General features: G+C 32.1%; 2 protein-coding genes across 11 annotated transcripts in view; one reads left to right on the forward strand and one right to left on the reverse strand.

Annotated features, from left to right (window-relative positions):
* Positions 1-21,491, reverse strand: part of LOC134692032 (uncharacterized) — a 61,998-nt gene that overhangs the window by 10,638 nt on the left and 29,869 nt on the right. For 4 of the 10 annotated variants that reach the window (XM_063552379.1, XM_063552378.1, XM_063552380.1 and 1 more), the window contains exon 2: positions 12,358-12,471. The exons of 3 other annotated variants lie outside the window; for them this stretch is intronic. The gene's annotated coding sequence lies outside the window, so the exon portion shown is untranslated. Of the gene's footprint in view, positions 1-221; positions 498-12,287; positions 12,312-12,357; positions 12,472-21,491 lie in introns of those variants that run through there. 3 more of the 10 variants (XM_063552387.1, XM_063552385.1, XM_063552383.1) reach the window with 3 other exon arrangements.
* Positions 18,719-20,255, forward strand: LOC134693324 (uncharacterized). The gene has a single exon (XM_063554077.1). It carries the CDS (start codon positions 18,791-18,793, stop codon positions 19,940-19,942), a length of 1,152 nt encoding a protein of 383 aa, XP_063410147.1. The 5' UTR covers positions 18,719-18,790; the 3' UTR covers positions 19,943-20,255.

Raw genomic sequence — 21,491 nt, forward strand, 5'->3', positions numbered from 1 at the left:
AGGAAATCATAACAAAAAAAATTTCTGGCGCTAATATCATTTCGTACATTCCCGTAATGCTATTAAGAAATATTTTTGCAAATCTAATTATTTTCAAAGAAAACTGGTTAGATAAGTTAATAAATAAACAACCAATAGAAGTAATAACTTACATAATTATTTTCAAAGAAAACTGTTTAGATAAGTTAATAAATAAACAACCAATAGAAGTAATAACTTACATGTACATCCAATAAAATGATAATTGAAAAAGAGATATCTTTTATATTTTATAGCGGTTTTATATTGAATATGAAATCAGTAGGCCGTGAAATGTCAATTTTGTACAAAATCCAATAATAAAGCAGAGAACACTATTAAGCTTCGTGTTTTGTCATTGTTTACTAGATGCTTTGAGTACCTTCCGTATATATTGTTCAAGGAGACACTGCGATTCAGGTAGTAATTAGAGTAAATGAAAAATGCCGACTTATTTTATTTTTCCGATCGTTTCCGTAAAATGTCCCACACAAATCGGAAATACATACCACAAATCAGCGAATTATTTGTCAATAAGTGTTAAATGTTTTATGATGTCGCGTTAACATGACGCCTAGGGGTTAATGTAACATGAAATTTGTAATAGTAATACTTATATTGTTATTATATTATACTAGTACAATAAATAGGAGGAAGGAACTTCTTCAACGTTTATGAATGAAATAGTAAATATTTATTTGTACTATAGTAATATCAGTACCTATAAAAATGTATATTTTTATAAAAAAAAATGCTATTTCTTAAGATATATTGTTAATATATTAGTTCAATCAAGGAGGTTATATAAGATACATGTATAACCTCCTTGGAACAATGATTAGAAGGAAGGAACTTGTTCAACGTTTATGAATGAAATAGTAAGATATTTACTTGTACTATATGGTAATATCAGTACCTATAAACATGAATGTAACTAGAAATATCATTATAGTGCATTACATTGCATTTAATTTGTTAATCTAACAGGATATTGTTAAGTCATACAAGATACTTTTATTTACACTTTCTACATGAAAATGCATTTAAATCAAATATTATAAATAAATTAAAGTAATGTAACTATAGAATATGACTTAATCGCCCAAAATACTTTTAAGTTAACCATCACGATACAATGTGTTTTGTAAGCAGGGTCTGTCTCCCCTTCTGGTGCATTTTCGTATTTTATTTTTCGACTATTGAGGTTGGAGGTCATTCAAGTATGGTCATCCGTTTCTATTTCCTTGTATAGTCTTTTATTATTACTTAAAGTATCACTATATTTGAAGTCATGGAATTCTCGTTTATGATTGAAATCATTAGTATTTACTTGAACTCATAACATTAATACTAAAGGACCTACAGTTAAATATCATTAGTAATCACATGCAATATTCTTTTTCCTTATTCATGTATGCTCTGTATGCCCCTTGTGGGCCCTTAATTGGAAATAAAATATGTTCTGTTCTGTTCTGTTCATGCATTTAATTATATCATCTAACAGGATACTTTTCTTTACTCTTCGTAAGTACATGAATTTTTATTATCAAAATACTATAATAATTACATAAACTAACAGTAACGCCCAAAATACTATCTAGTCTGAACATTAAAGTGAATGCTTTTTTTTCCAAATAGAGTGCTGTGGCGGATCAAGAAATATTCATAAGTTGGGAGCTCCAGTCATGCTTCAGTGATTCCATATATAATCAACCAAATTTTTCCCAGAAAAGGGGGGAGCCTAACCCCCTTAATCTGCCTCTGGAAAACACATTAACCAGACGCAAGTTTTACCTCTTTATAAAGAGTAGTTCAAATATGAAGACTTTGGCATACATGTATGATTTGATTTAGATGCTGGATTGCTGTCACAAAGACACGTGTCTAAAGAATATCATTGTTTAAAAATTCTACGATTGTTACAACATGTACAATAATTTGAAAGTAATGTTATTATCGTAAGATTCTTCTCGTCGGCGCCTTTCAGTCCTAATAAACATAAGAAGGTTTGAATAATAACTAGGACGAATATACATACACCACACGTTCGCTTGAATATATAAATAGAATGTACATAGTGTATATTAAAAAATGGTGCGGTTTCTTAATTAAATATGTACTTTATGATTAGGGTATTTGATTATTTAAAAATCCACCCTCACCTCTAGTCACATTGGAATGTATAAGTTTAAATGTCAACAAGACTGTCCTACCTACTAATCAATTTATTTTAAAAGATTCATCTATAAATTTACAAACACATGTGTATTGAAAAAAATTAAAAGAGGCAGACGTGTTATGATAGTTAGCGAAACAACTTTCCACCCAAAACATAGAAGTTAACATCAATATATCACCGCACGGCCTTAGATAATGAGCCAAACCTTTACTGCATAGTAATTAAGCTTTGCGAGGTCTTGAAGTGACAAATGCATGAAAATTCAAACGAGAAAGCCAACGGTCTCTATTTTTGGATATAACCTGTATGCCTTTTCACATTGACTATTCACCACTTTCACCAGAAATTAACAATAAAAGTGATTATAAATCATGCATAATTTCAGACTGATTGCCACTGTTACTATGAAAAGCATTTGAAAGCATAATATATACTATTAAGAATAAATATTTATGGGTTTTGTCTTGAATATTAAGAAGATTTGTCAGATAAAGTCGTGTGATAAATTAAAGACCTCCTTTAATCAATGAAACAGTCCCGATTCGGAACATACACTTTCAAAACCTCACATTTGTGTGACAACCACTTCAATTCGAAAAAACTATTAAAGTTATTAGGTGGAACGTCCAATGTCAATGTATGTATGTATACTTTCTATGCCAGGTTGGGTATATTTTACCCCACGTTTGTATTGTGTAGACTTCTCTTTCTCATTAAACAAATGTACCTTATATGATACATTGTACCTATTTTTGTCTATTCTTTTTTATTCCCTGAGGATTGTTCGTCACTGAGCCAGTATTTGGGTAAATAGTAATAATGTCATCATGTCTTACATACTGTGATTGCTGGGTCTCAAATGTTTAATTTAAAGTCATAGTCGCTATAATGGCCATATGTATACGTTAAACTTTATGCAATGATTGTTTTAACTAACCAACAAACGAAATGCGACAGTAGAATACATATATATTGTTGGGCGGATGTTACCCGGCCTTGTTTTAAGAGCCTAGATGGCTAAGTGGTTCTAGCGCGTCGGGCACAGTGCAAGCGATTAGGTGCCACGGCATCTTAGTAGAATGAGTTCGAAACCCGACGAGGGAAGAGCAAAATTACAGATCTATTATGGTCGGGCTAATGTTTAGACGAATTATGTATATATTACATTAATTTGTAGGATCCTATACTATAGATAAATTAGATGATCTGTAACAATATCATCTTCATGCCTTATATATAGTGTTGTCAAATCATACACATTTGCCTAACCGGTTACTCGGATAATCGTTCGACCGATTAACCGGTTAACCGGTAATTTGAGTTGGTGTTTGAAAGCCTTATCAATAGAACCCTACACATAGATATAAGTTGTGGTATGAGTGTCAATTTGACAACCTTTCATCCAAGTCATAAATGAGCTTTGAGTATTGAAGTTTTTCCTTTAGCATTATAAGGCTTGTATGTGAGGATTCTTGGCGAAGTTTGACTTAATAATCAAAAATACCGTATCAACTAAAGCATTTGTACCAACTTCAGATTAAAAAATCAAAAATAAATATATCTTAATCTCGTAGAATTGAATATGTCATATGTCTGAAACCAATTATTCTATTATTCTTTCCTTTGCTCTTGTTGTCTCGGAAAATAATAGGGTGTGTTTCAATGTGAAATGATTAATTATAAAAAGAAGATGTGGTATGATTGCCATTGAGACAATTCTTCACAAGAGACCACAATGACACAGAAATTAACAACTATAGGCCATTGTACATGCTGTACGACCTGTTTCTTCACTGCGTTTTTTTTGTTTAAACATGTTACTCGTACTTTCACGTATACATTGAGTACATTCACATTGGTTTGCATTTCACAATTTTGGAATTTAAAGTAAGACTACATGTAACCCTTACACTACGGAGGTTGCACATTTAAATGTAGGTTTACACAATATACGATCGAAAGCGAAATAATAAAGTAATTAGTTAAATTAAATCTCATTACTGATTTAAAGTTACTGTTAAAACAACATGTTTACTAATTATGTTTCTTAAAGATCCTGCCCCGAACTCTAATTAATTTTATGTTTTTAGGATTAACAATAGCAATCAATATAGTGGACAATTGATCTATCAAGCTAATTACCACAAAGGCAATTTTTAAATGAAACATAACTATTTAATGATTTGATTTTTAACACAAATTTTATAAAATCTATCGAAATTGAAAAAAAGACCGGTTAACCGGTTAGCGTTTTTGGTATTCGGTATTCGGTCGTTCGACCGAGTAACCGGTTAACCGGTTAACCGTTGACAACACTACTTATATATTATGTACTGTAGTACGCCGCTAGATTAAAACTGACGTGGAAAGGTAACACATGGCCAGCGAAAGCTCTATTATTGTAGAGCCCAGGTGGTCGTGTGGTTTAGCGGGACGGCTGCAGTGCAGGCGATTTGGTGTCACGATATCACAGAAACATTGGTTCTAATGCCGTAGAGGGAAGAACCAAAAACTTGCGAAAGCAAATTTACAGATCTAACATTGTTGGGTTGATGTTTAGACGAGTTATATATACATGTACATGTATATAATATATATACTTATGTTTTGCTAATACATAACTGTCCTAGGTAAGAGAGAGAGGGTTATCAAAAAATAATAACATGTTTAATTCAAAAATGTTTGTAAGTATCCTGTCCAAACTCTGAAGACTGCAGTTAGTGTTTGTCGTTTAATAGCGCTTCGAAAAAGATAAAGTGGATCGTTAGGGGATTATTTTTGTTCTTAAAACGTCCATGGTGTTAAAGGAATTTCTTCCAATTCTTAAGAATAAACTGTAACAGTTATGTATTATGTTTTGTGGTAGGTCAGGACCCATGCAATTAATTTTTCTTATAGATATCTCGCCTAGGATAGAAGGCAATTTTATGTTTAAATTATATGTGTCCATCTATTCTAATCATAAGGTGAAGGTTTCGATGTGTATAGGTGACCACGAAGTTACGAAGTAATCATACGAACTTGAATCTAAGTGAACATGTTTTAAATTAAATACACATTTGTATACATATATCGTGGTTACATAATCGGGTTTAAGCTGTGGTTAAATATGGGTAATTTTTTGTTAAAGGTACAAGTATCTTATTTCGAATTTATGATTCATTGCATATTCTACACAAGCGACGACTTTGTTATACTCTTAAATTCAAACTACATTTGACCCAACAGATCACTATCATGTTATATTCATGGTAAGCAGTATCCTTGAAGATTACCAGAGCAGAAATCATCTTCCTGTTTCAATATTAAAACTCTAAACTGGAGAACATAGGACTACTGCTAAAGAAAGCACTTAAAATTTTAAAACACTAATTTGCATAAAGTTAACCATGCAACTAAGATATGCATAATGCGTGCATGCAAACAGTACTAGAAGTTAAAGGAAACAATTTTATTTAAAATAAACAAAACACTCTGTGGTAAACCAAAAATATTTAAATTAATAGCAATAAAATATTTTTTAGAATGTTCTAAATAGGAAACCTGCACTTTACTAAATATGACTGGCTTGGTTATATTATATTTACTCAATATGTACGCTGGTATCCTTGGAAGGTTTATTTTCATTTGCATGCATCATTATAACGAGTTAATGACAAAAAATATTTTTTAGCTCTTCAACTTTGTACTTTTTTGGCTTTATAAATATTTTGATATGAGCGTCACTGATGAGTCTTATGTAGACGAAACGCTCGTCTGGCGTTCTAAATTATAATCCTGGTAACTTTGATAACTAGTTTAGGTTCTACTATGATCTTGCTTTCTGAGAAATGGAATGACGAACATGTTTTTTTTTTTACTAAAACCTCACTTAGATTTTATTTAATCTTTGTTTGATTATAAACTTTACGAAAATGAAGACTGCCTTTATATTTCATTTTTGTAACTGCGGTGCATTGTCCTTGTATATTTCCCGCTCCTTACAGAAGTTTCCGTGGAATTATAGATTATCGTGAATCATCTCAACGAGATTGTTTTTTGTTTTGTACGGCAGAAAAGCAATCGAGTTGAGATGACCAATACTAGTCTGTTTATTGCGATTTTACCTATGTCGACGTTGTCAATTTTATTTCAATTTAATTAACAACGTCACGTGCCTCCTTAGTTTCTAGCGATAATTTTCCATCTCAAGCGATTAGAATGAAATGAAAAAAAAATAACAAAAAAAGATCAAAGGCAAACTGCACAAAATAACGATTAACATTTTTATTAACAATGCTATTATATCAGTTCCTTTGATTCCGTTAAACCCATCAAGTACTTATTTCTTTCAGTTCGCAAACACTATATCATAATATTTGTTCCATTTTGAACTAATCTTATAAAGGAACTAAATACTCTAACACATTGTCATGCGCTTTTTGAGAAACTATATATTAAGTTGCTACATCTATTACCTTTAATTTATTACTGATATTATTTTTTATTCTGAAAACTATGTTAAGGAAGTATACATTTTATCCCTAGAAAAGATAAAATATAAATTAAAGTTTTACTACTCATTTTCTGCAGGAGATATAATCTTTACTATACTGCAATATTGTAAGAAGTTCCAAATTATGCTTTCACTCTAGATAAATTTCATTTTAACTTTCCTCTATAATGAATTATACAACCCTTGCACTACGCATGATTCAAATAGCAGAGCCAATTCAAGCTACTTTTGAACTCGTATTACTTTACGAAAATTCGAGAACATCGTCTTCTCTTGTTTTTAATATATTTCTCAGGCAATTTAGGCCAAAGACCCTTTGTCTTAACTATGATTAAAGATTGCGTTTCTCTTTTGCATATATTTTGAACAGATAGGACATGTAGGAGGGCCTTGGTAGGGTATTCAATTAAGAAAAATATTTAAAAAAAAAATAAATAAAAAAATAAAAAAATTATGGGTTCTGAAATATAAAGAGTATGGGTCGTAATAAATCTTTAAAAAAAGGTATACAAGGTTAAAATTAACGGAATAAAAGGCCCCTTATATATATAAATCATTATTAGAGGTTATTGTTTTTTGATAAATATCTCGATATATCATACAAGTTAAACGGAGGTGATAAATACACACTATCTGATTAAAGTACAAACAATACACGTAAAGTTGTTTAATTCCCACCTTTTAAGCACATAAACATCAGGATATAAGATTTAGGTGAGTTTTTTCTGACGGTGTTACATTATCTTATCGTGTAAAAATATTTATGCATTTTTAGATGTATTTATTATACCCTTTAAAAGTTACAACGAATGTAAAGATAGATTGTTTATTCTCATAAAACCATGCAATTACAAAGGTTACAGAGAAGATAAAAAATAATATACATAAAAATAAAAAATGCATTAAAATGCATAAACTTCTAAATTTTGGATAAGATAACATATAAAAGAATATATATATAGACTTATATGGTCAAATGTAAACGCATGGGTTAAAAAAAATACCTCTATCAGTCCAATAAATAATTCCAAAAAAATTAAAAAAGAAAAAAACTAACTTTTATCCATTCTGACATATAGTACATTATGATATTATTTACTTAGTAGGAGGTCTTATTACTAACTAGTGTTTTTGAGTGTTATATCTATTGACATCTATATTATATAAAGACTTATTAGCAAATTACCATACAAAATCAATCATTTTATCATAAATGTGTACACTTTTAGTGTCTAGAGTCAATAATAAGAGCGTTGTATCGTAATAAATGCATTCTTGCATTCTTTGTGTAATCATACGTTTTTTGATTGAGTTAAGTCTGCTAATTGATATTTTATCGTATGTTTTTATATGTTGTGATGTTATGCTATTGTTTCAGAAAAAGGGAGAAGGTTTGGGCCCATTAAAACGTTTAATCCCGCTGCAAATGTTTGCACCTGTCCTAAGTCAGGAATCTGATGTACAGTAGTTGTCGTTTGTTTATGTAATATATACGTGTTTCTCGTTTCTCGTTTTGTTTATATAGATTAGACCGTTGGTTTTCCCGTTTGAATGGTTTTACACTAGTAATTTTGGGGCCCTTTATAGCTTGTTGTTCGGTGTGAGCCAAGGCTCCGTGTTGAAGACCGTACTTTAACCTATAATGGTTTAATTTTTAAATTGTTATTTGGATGGAGAGTTGTCTCATTGGCACTCACACCACATCTTCCTATATCTATGTTTAGAAATGACTAAAAAGTTTAATCGAAAAGTAATCTAACAATTTGTTTTGATAGTTTCGATGATGACTGTTGTCAAATTAAGAGATAATGTGTGATATATTAAAAACTTGTAAAGAAAACGCGACCAACTTGACCTTTTACCTATTTAAGTGGCAAAAGTCAATCCTATTAAGAGCGTTGCACTTTAAAAAAAATATAATTATTCAGAAATGACTTAATCCGTCAATGTGTTTTTCGAACAACAATATATTGATTTGATAGTTTCGATGACGTCGTTCGCGTGAAAAATTAAGCACCAACTAAAAAGAGTACGTACAGTGTGTGGCCAAAAGTATTCGTCACTCTCAATTGTTTGTTATAATGTTAAAAAATTGAGAATGGATACGGATAATGTGTCAAAGCAATAATAACGCAACCAAAATGCACAAAAATGCCTAATGCCATGATTAAGTCTTCAATATAGTTTAAAAATCCTGCACATTGATTCGGGCTTCAGCTGAACCCTCAACAAAGATATGTACTAGTTACCATAAATAGACGTTACAGAAAAATTAAAAACACATTAGGTGATTTTAGAAGCAAGATGATTTGCAACAGGGACAACAATGCGGCGAATTTTAAGATGGTTTATGTGATCTGAAACACTCCCCCAATATCTCTAGCGAATGAACAATGCATAAACGCACATCAATACGCATATAACAAGTTTTGTAATACAATATATTGTAGACTTGATTGGAAAGATAAATACAATAACATGTATTGAAAGTGTGAAAAGGCTATTCCTATTGGCAATAAGTTGTAAAATCATAAAATCAACTAGAAATTACCACACAATAATTTTATGAAAAATTTATTTATATAGCCAAGAAAAATAAGTGAGAAAACGTTTGGCAGTTCACTGTATTGAAGATCGTACGAGTTAGGTATTACAATATATGCTCAGCCTACTTGCGAGATTGCCATTAACGCCAGTTCATGTGTACACTAAATATACATATACAGAAGATGTGGTATGATTGGTCTACTTACTATCATATTTTCTAATGCAGAAAAGGATTTCGAAATCAGGGCGAATTTGACATTTGATTTCTATATTGCAAAATCAATGTATGGTTTTATAAGATTAAAAAGAACGTACAAAACTTCTCCTAGATTCCCAAGAATTCAGCCTAGACTGGTTTTTAAAGGGTCAAGTGAATTGGTATACTTAACATTATTTTATTATAAACAATGAGATTTCTTAATCGTTTTAGATAAACGACCGACAAGTTTTCAAACACTTCTATTTAAGTTTGTTTGTTTTCGAATTTTCAAACATTTTGTGACAGCTAAAATGGCTAATGGAGTCAAAAAGTAAAAAGACTTTTAGGAGGCAACGCATGACATGATGTAATTATACAGTACAACTTATTAATAACATTTAAGCCAGTCGTTTTTGAAGGAGTTTGGGTTGGATTTTGGTTTCTCCTAGCGGTTAGAAAATATTGAAAATATAGCTCATTTAAATAGAAGAGAAAATTTCATATCTAGCTTGCATTCGTTATCTTACATATTTGAATTCCAATCAATTAAAAAAACTCACAGAAGCTGTTGTAAGAACGGTTTGTAATGTATAATGTCCTAACGCAATGAGTAAAGCTGATATTATTTTTTTTTATCAAATTTTGATATGTTATAAACGTTGAGCAAACGTTGCCGGAAAGTTTTGAACTCAAATACGGAGAGATTATGTATTGCCATTTTATTCGAGTACCGGTGAACCGTCAACGAAAAACATGATACAAATATATTCAAAACAAGTATAACCAAGAATTCAACCTTGAATGGTCTTTCAAGAGGTCAAGTGAATTGGTATACTATTACTTAACATTATTTTATTATAAACAATGAGATTTCTTTATCGTTTTAGATAAACGACCGACTTGTTTTCAAACACTTCTATTTAAGTTTGTTTGTTTTCAAAATTTCATACATTTTGTGACAGCTAAAATGGCTAATGTCAAAAAGTAAAAATACTTTTAGGAGGCAACGCATGACATAATGTAGATATACATAAGGGCACAACTTATCAATAACATTTAAGTCGTTGTTTGATGGAGTTTTATATGGATTTTGGTTTCTCCTAGCGATTAGAAAATATTGAAAATATAGCCCAATTGAATAGACGAGAAAATTTCATATCTAGGTTGCATTCGTTATATTACATATTTGAATTCTAATCAATTAAAAACACTCACAGAAGCTGTTGTATGAACGGTTTGTAATGTATAATGTCCTAACGCAATGAGTAAAGTCGATTTTTTTTTATCAAATTTTGATTTGTTATAAATGTTGAGCAAACGTTGCCGGGAAGTTTTGAACCCCAATACGGAGAGATTTTATATTGCCAGTACATTCGAGTATCGAGGATCCGTCAACGAAAAACATGATACAAATATATTCAAAACATGCAACAAATGTAAAGCAAGTTAAAGATTAATAGCGGCATTATGAAAGAGTGAAGATTAACTGTAAAAGTTTCTTTGAAATCCAAAGATACACGTTACGATTATCAGCCTGCAAAGACAAAGAAGATTTTTTTTGTACATAGCGATGCAATTTAACTACTTTTTGATTAAATTATAATTTTCCATGAGACACACACAAAATGAATTGCATAAGAAGAAAGAAAATAAACACTTATCAATATTGTGATCGATTTTGGAGATTGATATAAGACACTTTTCAAATGATAAACTATCTTATGTTGACCTTTAAATGTATGTTTGTGATTAAGTCTAGTTGACGGGAGATATAGTTTAACGCAATTGAGACAGTAATTCTATAACACAAAACAATACTTGAATGTTCTGCTAAAGTTATATAAAAAAAAAAAGAATATACGGTGTGATTGCCAATGAAACAACTCTCCACATGAGATCATGTGGCATAGGAATTATCAACAATACCTTATGGGATACGGCCTTCTACAATGGGTAAAACCAAAAACCACAAAGTCAATCATAAAAGGCACCGAAATAACAAATGTTAAACAATTCAAACGAGAAAGATATCGGCCAGATTTATGTACAAAATAATGAACTTAATCAAATAACTTTAATAAATATATACAACAACAAACTGCTTCCACTGAATTGCACGACTTGCGACAGTCACGTATATACACAATTTGGCGGGCTTAATATAGGTTGGAGGCACGCCAGTTTTTGACCTAAAACTGTTGACAATAATATAATAGTCTGTCTGCAATATTGAGGAAACTTGGAAAAGTGATTATGATTTTTTCCCCATATGCAATAATGTATCAAGTTATCCTACAGATTACACACGTGTAATATCCATTGATATGAGTACTTAAAAAATATGAAATATTTCTTTTAATATTCATATTGCTAAAATTCGACATGAAGATGTGAGAATTGAAGAGAGTATCAAAGAAATAACTTTAATATTTTCCTGTCTATGAATAAATAATATTAAAAATATGTTGAACCCTGTAAAAAAGTAACACGCTTAACCGGTTATTTAAAATGTGCACCACATTTTTTATGTTATTTCGAATAGGGAGAATAGACATTACAATCAATCCTTATCATTTAATTTGAGATTCTATTTCAAACCGGCGTAAATCGTGAAAAAACGTTGATGACGTCACATTCACAGGATACATCAAGGTCTATAAGCTGATAGGACAAAACATTGGCAATCAATCAGAAGACGCGTTATTTTCAATATTAAATAATTGCTAAATGTTTGTAACTAGCGTATATACGATCAGTGTCAAGACAAGCAAATTAAACGAACGTGACGAGAAACTCATTTCATACATGTATTAGTACATTTAGTAAAATAGTAGTCATTATGCCCTTACCTTACGTTAAAGTTTGCTTCGCCTGTGCTTGTTTATTGAATACAAGTCAAAACAGTGTTCTTATACTTACTTTATAAGTGTAACATGAGGTTATCATTAAGAGGAAAATGTCAACAACTCCTGCTTGGTTTTTCAAAAAATGTACCGTTTGTCAATGCACATGCATCGGTCAGGGGTAACCAAACTGTAAAATTATTATTAAGTGTACATGTAAATAGGTAAATGTTTAAACAAATGGAAAATTAAAAAAATCGTGCATGTTGAAAGAATTATATACAGATTTTATTCGTTGTCTTCTGAGTTTGACTATACAATGTCTTTATTATAATAAGCTTAGGAATTTTAAGGTATGATTGTGAAACATTTTGAATATAAAGTTTTCGAATCTATGGCAGAGTTTTAGTTTCTAAATCTATGACATATTTTCTGTAAAAGAGGTCTAGTCAGTAAATATAAAACCAATGATTTCACCAAGTCGAAATGACAAAAGTATGAGAAAACATATAAGAACAAAGACTATAGAAATCGTATACAAAACCATATGTTTTGTGAAAAAAAACCACAGGCTTTAGGGGTAAAAGGATGTGCACCGGAAGAATAAGCATTTCCTATGATGTGCATGGTTTATGGTTTCCCAAAGCAAACTTTGAGATTTTCAACAGATGAGAGCTACTGGATAAAAAAAAATCATCACAGATACCAGTATGTAATCCCTTTAATTAATCAACTCCCTTAACATCCCAAATAGCAGTTTGACGTTTGACCTACTATTCATTTGAGCGTTAATAAATCTTTGAAACATATTTAAATGATGACGATAAAAATCAAATTGAAAGTCCGTTAATCGACAAGGACCTGCCTCAAACAAGTGTTTTCCTTAAAAATCCTTTTTTTCCCCAACACTGACAAGTTTAGATATGAGACAAAAATCTGTCGAAAAAAATGTAATTAGTTATAAGAAATCCATTGCACATTCGTTTTTGTTTCCATATCTTTGGTAACAATTACTTGTTACAGTACATGTAGTACAGGTAGTCGCAGTAATATACTAGTAGCTGACAAGAAGCGATTGGTTATGTAAAAGAAAAGAGTACTATTATCGTAGGGATAAAAATAAATAACAAGAAAGCTGAATAGTATAACGACAAATTATTAATAAAAGGCAAAACACGAATCAATATGCACAGTAAAAAATTGAAGGAAAAGTCAAAAGACAAGGTAATTACAGGATATTGATAATAAGAAAACAAGGAGCGAGCATAAACGAAACATTAACACCGAAAACACAAAAACATATCCACTTTCATACATTTGCATCACTAGCGTTTTTACTGCAACGAATGACTATGGGTTGTTTCAAAAGTATTCTTACATCATCTGAATCAGATGAGTTCTCATTTGCAGGGGTTTATGTTTCCGCATATTGGAATACTGAAGTCCTTGAAAATGGCCTCTACCTGCTTTGCTATTTAATAAAACTGTCATCGTTAGTGGCAGCGTGGACATAAAATTAGTTTTTCCATGACATTATTTAATGTCAATTAGATATTTGCCATAAATCTGGAACACACCATAAATTTTAGTCCTACACATATACTACGTCAAAGGCTTACTCAATTCAAACCGTCTAACTTAATAGTACCTTGACCCATCTTTTAGACCTTATTCTAGATTGTGTTCTTATATATTGCATTTAAATTTCAACCTAGTAATATAATTATTGATTCATGATCTACTTTACTTCCGAAAAGGCATTATGTACTCCGTCATAATTTCAAGTGCATAACACAGTGAAAGGGACATTAGCTGTCAATTCGACATCTTCACATGTTTGACTTAAATTCTCCCATTTTAAAAATAACATACTAAAACGTATTTCTAAATTACTAATTAAAATGTAGGGAAAAAAACAAATATGATTGCATGGACTTGTTATATATCGTTATAATGTATCTAAGTTTCTATTATGTTTTTGACATTAACATCGAGATGACCTCCGAAAAATCCCGATGGCCATATGACTTAATGTAAACATGCATAGAAAAAAGTAAAATCACAAAAATACTGAACTCAGAGGAAAATCAATTCGGAAAGTCCATAATCCAAAATATATATGCACACAGACAAGCAAACACGTTTTTGATTTCATGTCATAAATTATGAACATATGCTTATCATTGTTTCATGCAAAACACATGCGTAAGCAATCTCTAAGTAAAGTCAAGCTAGAGGTCGCATTAATATTAATTCAAACTATTTGTAAACTGGTCAATGGTATTATAAATTTGATCCTAACTCAATTGCACTTGGAATATAGAAAACATATTAAAGACTCAGTATATAAAAACTAGAAGATGTGGTATGATTGTCAATAAAATAACTTTCTTTGGTCACATTATACAATAAACTTTATCAATATAGTATAGTCAGGTTTGAAAGGCTTCGACATGAGAATAGTTAAGCTTATCCAGCAGACCATTTAAATGTTCCTGTTAACATAACAGGTTTTTTTTGTGTGTTCATAAAAGATATCTTGTTTGTATAGTATCGATACATTTAAGCGGGGCGTTCATTATAAAGTGATGTTCAAAGTATAGTTTGAACACAGACGGTTTACGTATTTTAGCTTTTTTGATTACATATGTGAACTAGTATCAGTACTCGGGTATAACATGATCAGAAACCAGAGTTTTGGTATCAGTATAAAATTGGGAAAACGAAGTCTACTCAATACTAACGCAAAATTTGTATTTTGATTACTCCTTTTCTACATGTCTTGTTTGAGTAGATCAATTTGTTGTTATTCTATATTAATTTTATGCAATTTTGTCTTCCTATACAATTTATCTTCCATACATTTGATCTCAAGTAATCTTGATAGTGGTTATCCAAGAAAAACGTATTTTTTGCACGGGGATATATATATGTTCTTGACCATATGATTATTCTCGTACGGTCAGAACATACGCGTACGGTGGACCGTATGAGTGTTCTCGTACGGTCTATTCCGAGCTGGATCATAAATGTATTTGAATCAGTATGGGTTAATTTCAGGCGAACAAATCTGTTATTGACTATTAATTAATTCCATTACAATGAGATGAATAAAGTCAATAAGTGAACATTTAAGGCCCAGCTGAAGTATTCGGGTGCCGGAATTTCTCGTTGCATTGAAGACCTGTTGGTGACCTTCTGCTTTTGTCTGCTCTATGGTCAGGTTGTTGTCTCTTTGGCACATTCCCCATTTCCATTCTTAATTTTATTTTATCAATTAAAATTAAGTATCAACTTAATTGTCTATATGAGTCCTATTTTGCACATTTACTCAGGATGACACTGACTGTCACAAGGTACGTTAGATGCAGATGTTAAGAGCTATTAAAACATTTTTCCAATCCGTCTGTATCACCTTCTGTGTTTCAATGTGATTATATTATTTTATTGCTACATGTATAATGCATGTTTGTCGTATTGGAAACCACCTTTAATACCGATAACAAGTTTATTCGTTTGACAAAAAACCTTTTTATATAGATACTGTTTTTATATACTTAAGAATCTTATTTAGTAGGCAGTTTATGTTTAAAGTCTGTTACTGCCAGCACCTTGCTACTAATGCTAAAAGTAATTGGTTTTCAATGAGATATTCTATCTAGAAAAACTACCGGTTTTATATAAACCACAAGATGGACAGCTTTGAAAAAAAATATAAATCAACTTAACATGCTAAAGACAATATAGTTTATATGCTATAATGACAATTTGAAAACCCGTCTATATAATCTTTTACATGTCTATGTACGTTTGTCGTATTGGAAACCACATTGACGATAACAAGTTAATCCGTCGGATACTTATCCATTTCAATTAATTCTGTTTTATAGACATTTGAATGTTATTTAGTAGGCAATTTATGTTTTAAAACTGTTTCTGCCAGGACCTCGCTATTTAAGTTTAAAGTAATTGGTAATCTTTGAGATATTTTATCTGGAAAAACTCCATTTTTTTTTATGTAAGCCAGAAGATGGACAGCTTTAAAATAAATAAAAATCAACTTTAACTACTAGTACATAGATATAGGTAATAAGGTGTATGTGCTATAGTGACAGTTTTTAAACCCGTCTGTGTAATCTTTTACATTTCTATGTATGTTTGTCGTATTGAAAACTAGTTTGACAATTACATGTTAATCCGTTTGGAAAAAAAACTTTTCTATAGATACATTTTTGTATACTTTAAAACGTTATTTACTTTATGTTTAGATAAGGTACTGTCGGGACCTTGTTACTTAAGTTTAAATGTATTGGCATTCCATCTTTGAGTTACTATAGCTAGAAAAACTCCCGTTTATATCATAATTATGTAACCCGGAAGATGTGGACAACATTGAATTGAATTAAATCAACTTCTGACAGTATATTCTACATGTTCTAATTGCTTTAAAGTGACAATTTGTAGAGATGTCTATCTAACCTTTTTCATTTCTGTGTGATTAATGGATTGTGTTCTTAAAATGTATGTTGGTCATTTTGACACCGTCTTGAAGATTACGAGTTGATCTGTTGGGCACGGCGGGTCTTTTTCTCTATACGCTGTTTCGTATACTTTTGAAATATGTTTTGTCAGTTAAAGTCATAAGAAACAAGTGACCGGTGAAAAATAATATTCTTCCAATTCTTGAACCAATGCATATAAACATCATAAAGTTAGTCTTCTGTGCTCGAATTTATCATTTTTTTCGTGTAAATTTTGTATAATTGTCAATTTTTTTTCAATCGGTCAGTGTTGTTGTGAAAATATGGCAGGTAATTAAAGTTCGTGTTTTGAAGCCGACGTTTAACGATTGTCACCTGTTTGTCAACAATTGACGAAAAATAAACAAAACAGCATGGAAATTGAGCACGTGTTTAACATGTAAATTCAGATAATAGTTTATTTTAAGGACATCCATGCGTATTGTGGTCACCGTGAAGTCACCTTGCATACGGAAAATATGTCGGGGGAATTGCTTGCTGGAAGGAAGCTATTCAAATAAAGTAAACTTCTTCTAAATATGAATAAATTTCAGAATTTTCTTCAGAAAAAAGTATATGTACATAAGTTTTATAATGAAAACTATCCATTGAGTTATAAAAATCATATGCAATAATTTTTTTTTGATTTGAGGTTTCTTATGACTTTAAGGTTTTAGGTTTTGAACTAACCGGACCATGCTTATAAAGTTAAGAGTTTTAGTATTCCGTTTCTGAGATGAATTGTTGAAGCCGGTAAGCAAGTTTGCGGTTATATGTGATTAACGATTCTATGCGACAAACAAACAAAACAATCGTTTATTCTTCGTTGCAATATTGTATATTAAAAAATACCTTCAACTTCTATGTATATAACATGCGTATTTTTGTTTTGATAAATGGGTTATAGGTGCAACTGTTCGAGAAAGATAGGTAAACTATCTTTGGACGATTTGATATCAAAATAGATTATAACTTCATCAACAAAGCTTTCCGTATCATACGAATGCAAGGGAAATGGTATACAAAGACAACAAAAAAATGAGCCAATTTGAATGTTGTTGGCAAAATTACGCGTAGGTTTTAACTCAAACGGTCCTTCTCTTTTATTTCTGTTCTAGACTTTAGCAAGAGATCGGACACATATATCGTTGGGTATTCAAACTCATACGTTTAGATAAACCGACAACGCCATAGCAAGAGTTGTCGAAAACAAAACCAATATAAATATTTGAAAATATGAAAATTGGTATGACTGTCAATGCAAAAACTCTCCATCAGCGACCAAATTATGTAGACATACACAATTTCACAAAATACTACAAAAAAGACTGTACCAACTAATCAAAAACCAAGTTAATTTTAGGACTCCTACTTTACTCTTATTTCTATCTATAGCAGTGACAAAAATCACTGTTTCAATGCAATCATTAAAATGTTCTGCTGAAAACGGTTAAAACTCATTTTAACTATTTTACAATAGGTAAATTATCATTAACCATAGCAAAACAAAATAGATAATTACAACAACACAAAACGAATAAAAACAAAACACAGCAGAACAGAAAACGAAACTTCCAGAATTAGCAAGTAACAAATAAAAACAAAAATAAATTTGATGTATCTTGGTGTCAACACCCAGATGCATGGATATCTGCAACCTTATTTATTTCATGCATTTTATAAAAACGTTAAAACATTTTTTTTAATTGTTGTTTGTTTTGCATCCATATATTAAGGTTTATCACTTTTAAGATAAACCAATTTAATGAAAGAGATTTGATTAATATATGTATTTTCCGTAAATGACATTTGTATCATTCCGATCCGCATTTTGCTTGCGGCTTATAAACATCACGTGACTCAGCCACACAATTGAACTAGCCGCTCTAGGAAAGTGAATTGAACTAGCCGCTCTAGGAAAGTGAAAGTTTCAAAAGACAATCGTCAAGAAATCTTCGACATCCGCAACTTATAGATTTCAAATCAGTTATGAAACCACCAAAGAGGCCTCGTAATGTTCCCAAAAAGGTTTCACAGCAGCCTGCAGGTCCAGCAAAGAAATATAGAAAAGGCAAAGTGCCGTCCACACGAGGAGCACTTTCAAAATCACAGAACACGACAAGAACCGTACAAGTTTCTAGTACAGCGACCGATTCTTCTAATTTGGCAATTGCTAGTGGTCCAGTTATCAGCATTGTATCAGACGCACATCAGGAACCCCCATTCGTTCCTTTCAGGATTCAAGATGAAATGGATACAGAAAGTCCAAATGGTAACGCGGGAGACGCACTGGACAGACCAAGGGGAGCTTGGATACCTCCCAATCCACTACCTGGCCCCAGCGGGATGAGTCCAGCAAACAACAACCTTGGTATGTTATCTGTCTCAAATCATTTTGTAACTCACGGGTCGGGTTCTGGGTCTTTAGATACTAGTTTACAACATGTACAAGTGGACCAATCCCCTTCATACATTTCAAGTGTTTTTGATCCCATTTCATCTCACATTCCGGTCAAAATTAAGGAAAAAATATGGAACGGTGAGTTCATTGACCTGAACATTCTTCTTAGATCCACTCGGGACCTTGTAAACGAGCAAAATTTAGAGGGTGATCTGGTATTAAAAGGGGGGGTTTTATCATTAGTTAACCAAAAGAAAAGTCCCATAACAAGTATTCATGTCTGGACTTCCGCTTTCATGATTTATGGAAGTGTATTGCTCGAAAAATGGCCCAACAAAGGTCTGGAGTTTTTCAAATACATGCAAACAGTCAGAATGGCAGCCTCGAGAGGTTACACTGGAGGCTGGGTTCATTACGATGAGCAGTTTAGATTACGTAAAGTTTTTTCCCCCTTTTCTTCATGGGGAGTTGTCGATATGGAATTGTGGTTGCTATGTGTATCTATTCCGAACGTTAGTCCTTCTTTTAATACAGGACTTTCAAATGGCAACAACCTTCAATTACATAGTGGGAATTCATCAACAAGTGGGGTGTCGAGTCAAAATGTAGGACAACGCCGCGTGTTTACATGCAGATATTTCAATAACAAGGGTACTTGTAGATTTGGCAAGAATTGCAAATTTACGCACAAATGCTCGAAATGTAATGGTAGTCATCCCTATTTAGATTGCAGGAATTAATTCCGCTTTGTTTACCTTGTTTTGTAAATATTATTTTTCCAAGAAATTATATGTAGATTTCTTTCAGTACAACTGAACTTGTTTTTTTAGAAATGGGCGAGTTATCTCTCCTTGTACTGTATTTACTATAGTTTATCATGTTAATTAATTTGTGTTTGTTTTTGTTTTAATTTGCAGGTTACACACATTTGTATTCTCTAGGTAATTCGCCAATAAACGTCGATGAAGTAAAGAAAGCTCTCAAAAACTACCCGTATCAAGAGGTTGCGCGAGACCTGATCCAAGGTCTCGAAACTGGGTTTAAATTAAAATATTCCGGTCCGAGACTTCCTATGGATATTGATTCTAAAGAGCTGACTGGGGAGAAAGCCACCATAGCTAGGGACAAAATTTTTAAAGAAATTAACCTGGGTAGGGTAGCTGGTCCTTTTTCAGATCCTCCATTCCCCACCTTTCGGGTTTCTCCGATCTCGGTTATCCCTAAAAAATCTAGTTCAGAATTCAGGTTAATTCACAATTTGTCCTTTCCTATAAATCACTCCGTTAATGACTTTATTGACAAGCAGTACTGTTCTGTAAAATACTCAAGTATAGACGACGCTGTCAATATGATTCACAGATTGAAAAAGAACACACTCTTGGCCAAGTGCGACGTAAAATCGGCTTTTCGTTTGCTAAGACTCTCTCCGGGTGATTTTGATCTGATGGGGTTCAAATTTGAGAATCAGTATTTCTTTGATAAATGCCTCCCAATGGGGGCCAGTATTAGCTCGGCGCTATTTGAATCTTTTTCCACCGCCTTGCATTGGGTTGTACAGCAACAGTCAAAAAACGACAATATATTACATTATTTGGACGATTTTCTGTTTGGAGGCGAGGCACAAACTTCACAATGCCACGACACTCTAAAGTGTTTTCAAGATTCTTGTAAAATCTGGGGGGTTCCGTTAGCAGAGGAAAAAACGGTCGAGCCAACGGAAGTGTTGATATTCCTTGGTATAGAATTTGACACCATCAACATGGTAATGCGTCTACCCGAAGACAAACTTATTGAGTTAAAAGCCAGAATTTCTTGTTGTTTAGGTAGATCCAAAATCACCCTTCGGGATTTACAATCTTTGATTGGTATACTAAATTTTGCATGTCAGGTAATTGTTCCGGGTCGAGCGTTCTGTCGTCGTTTGATTGACGCCACTTGCAATTTGCGTAGGCCCCATCACAGAACTAGAATAACTAAGGCTATGAAAGAAGACCTTAATATTTGGTTACTATTTCTATCCAACTATAACGGTACTACCGTAATTCTGGATAAATTCTGGTCATCTAACTCAGATCTCGAATTGTTCACTGACAGTGCAGGTGGGGTCGGAAAAGGTTTTGGTATTTATTTTGAAGGGAAATGGGCCCAGGCGAGTTGGCCCCACGATTGGATAATTTCTGGAATTTTAACCGATATCACCTTTCTAGAATTGTTCCCAGTAGTAGTTGCTTTGAACATTTGGGGAGGCATGTTAAAAAACAAGAAAATTTTATTTCACATAGATAACCA

The sequence above is a fragment of the Mytilus trossulus genome, chromosome 12 (assembly GCF_036588685.1).
Source record: "Mytilus trossulus isolate FHL-02 chromosome 12, PNRI_Mtr1.1.1.hap1, whole genome shotgun sequence".
Lineage (NCBI taxonomy): Eukaryota > Metazoa > Mollusca > Bivalvia > Mytilida > Mytilidae > Mytilus > Mytilus trossulus.

Coding starts and splice junctions, on each gene's coding strand:
- LOC134693324 (XM_063554077.1), top strand. CDS start 18,791: ATGAAACCACCAAAGAGGCCTCGTAATGTTCCCAAAAAGGTTTCACAG.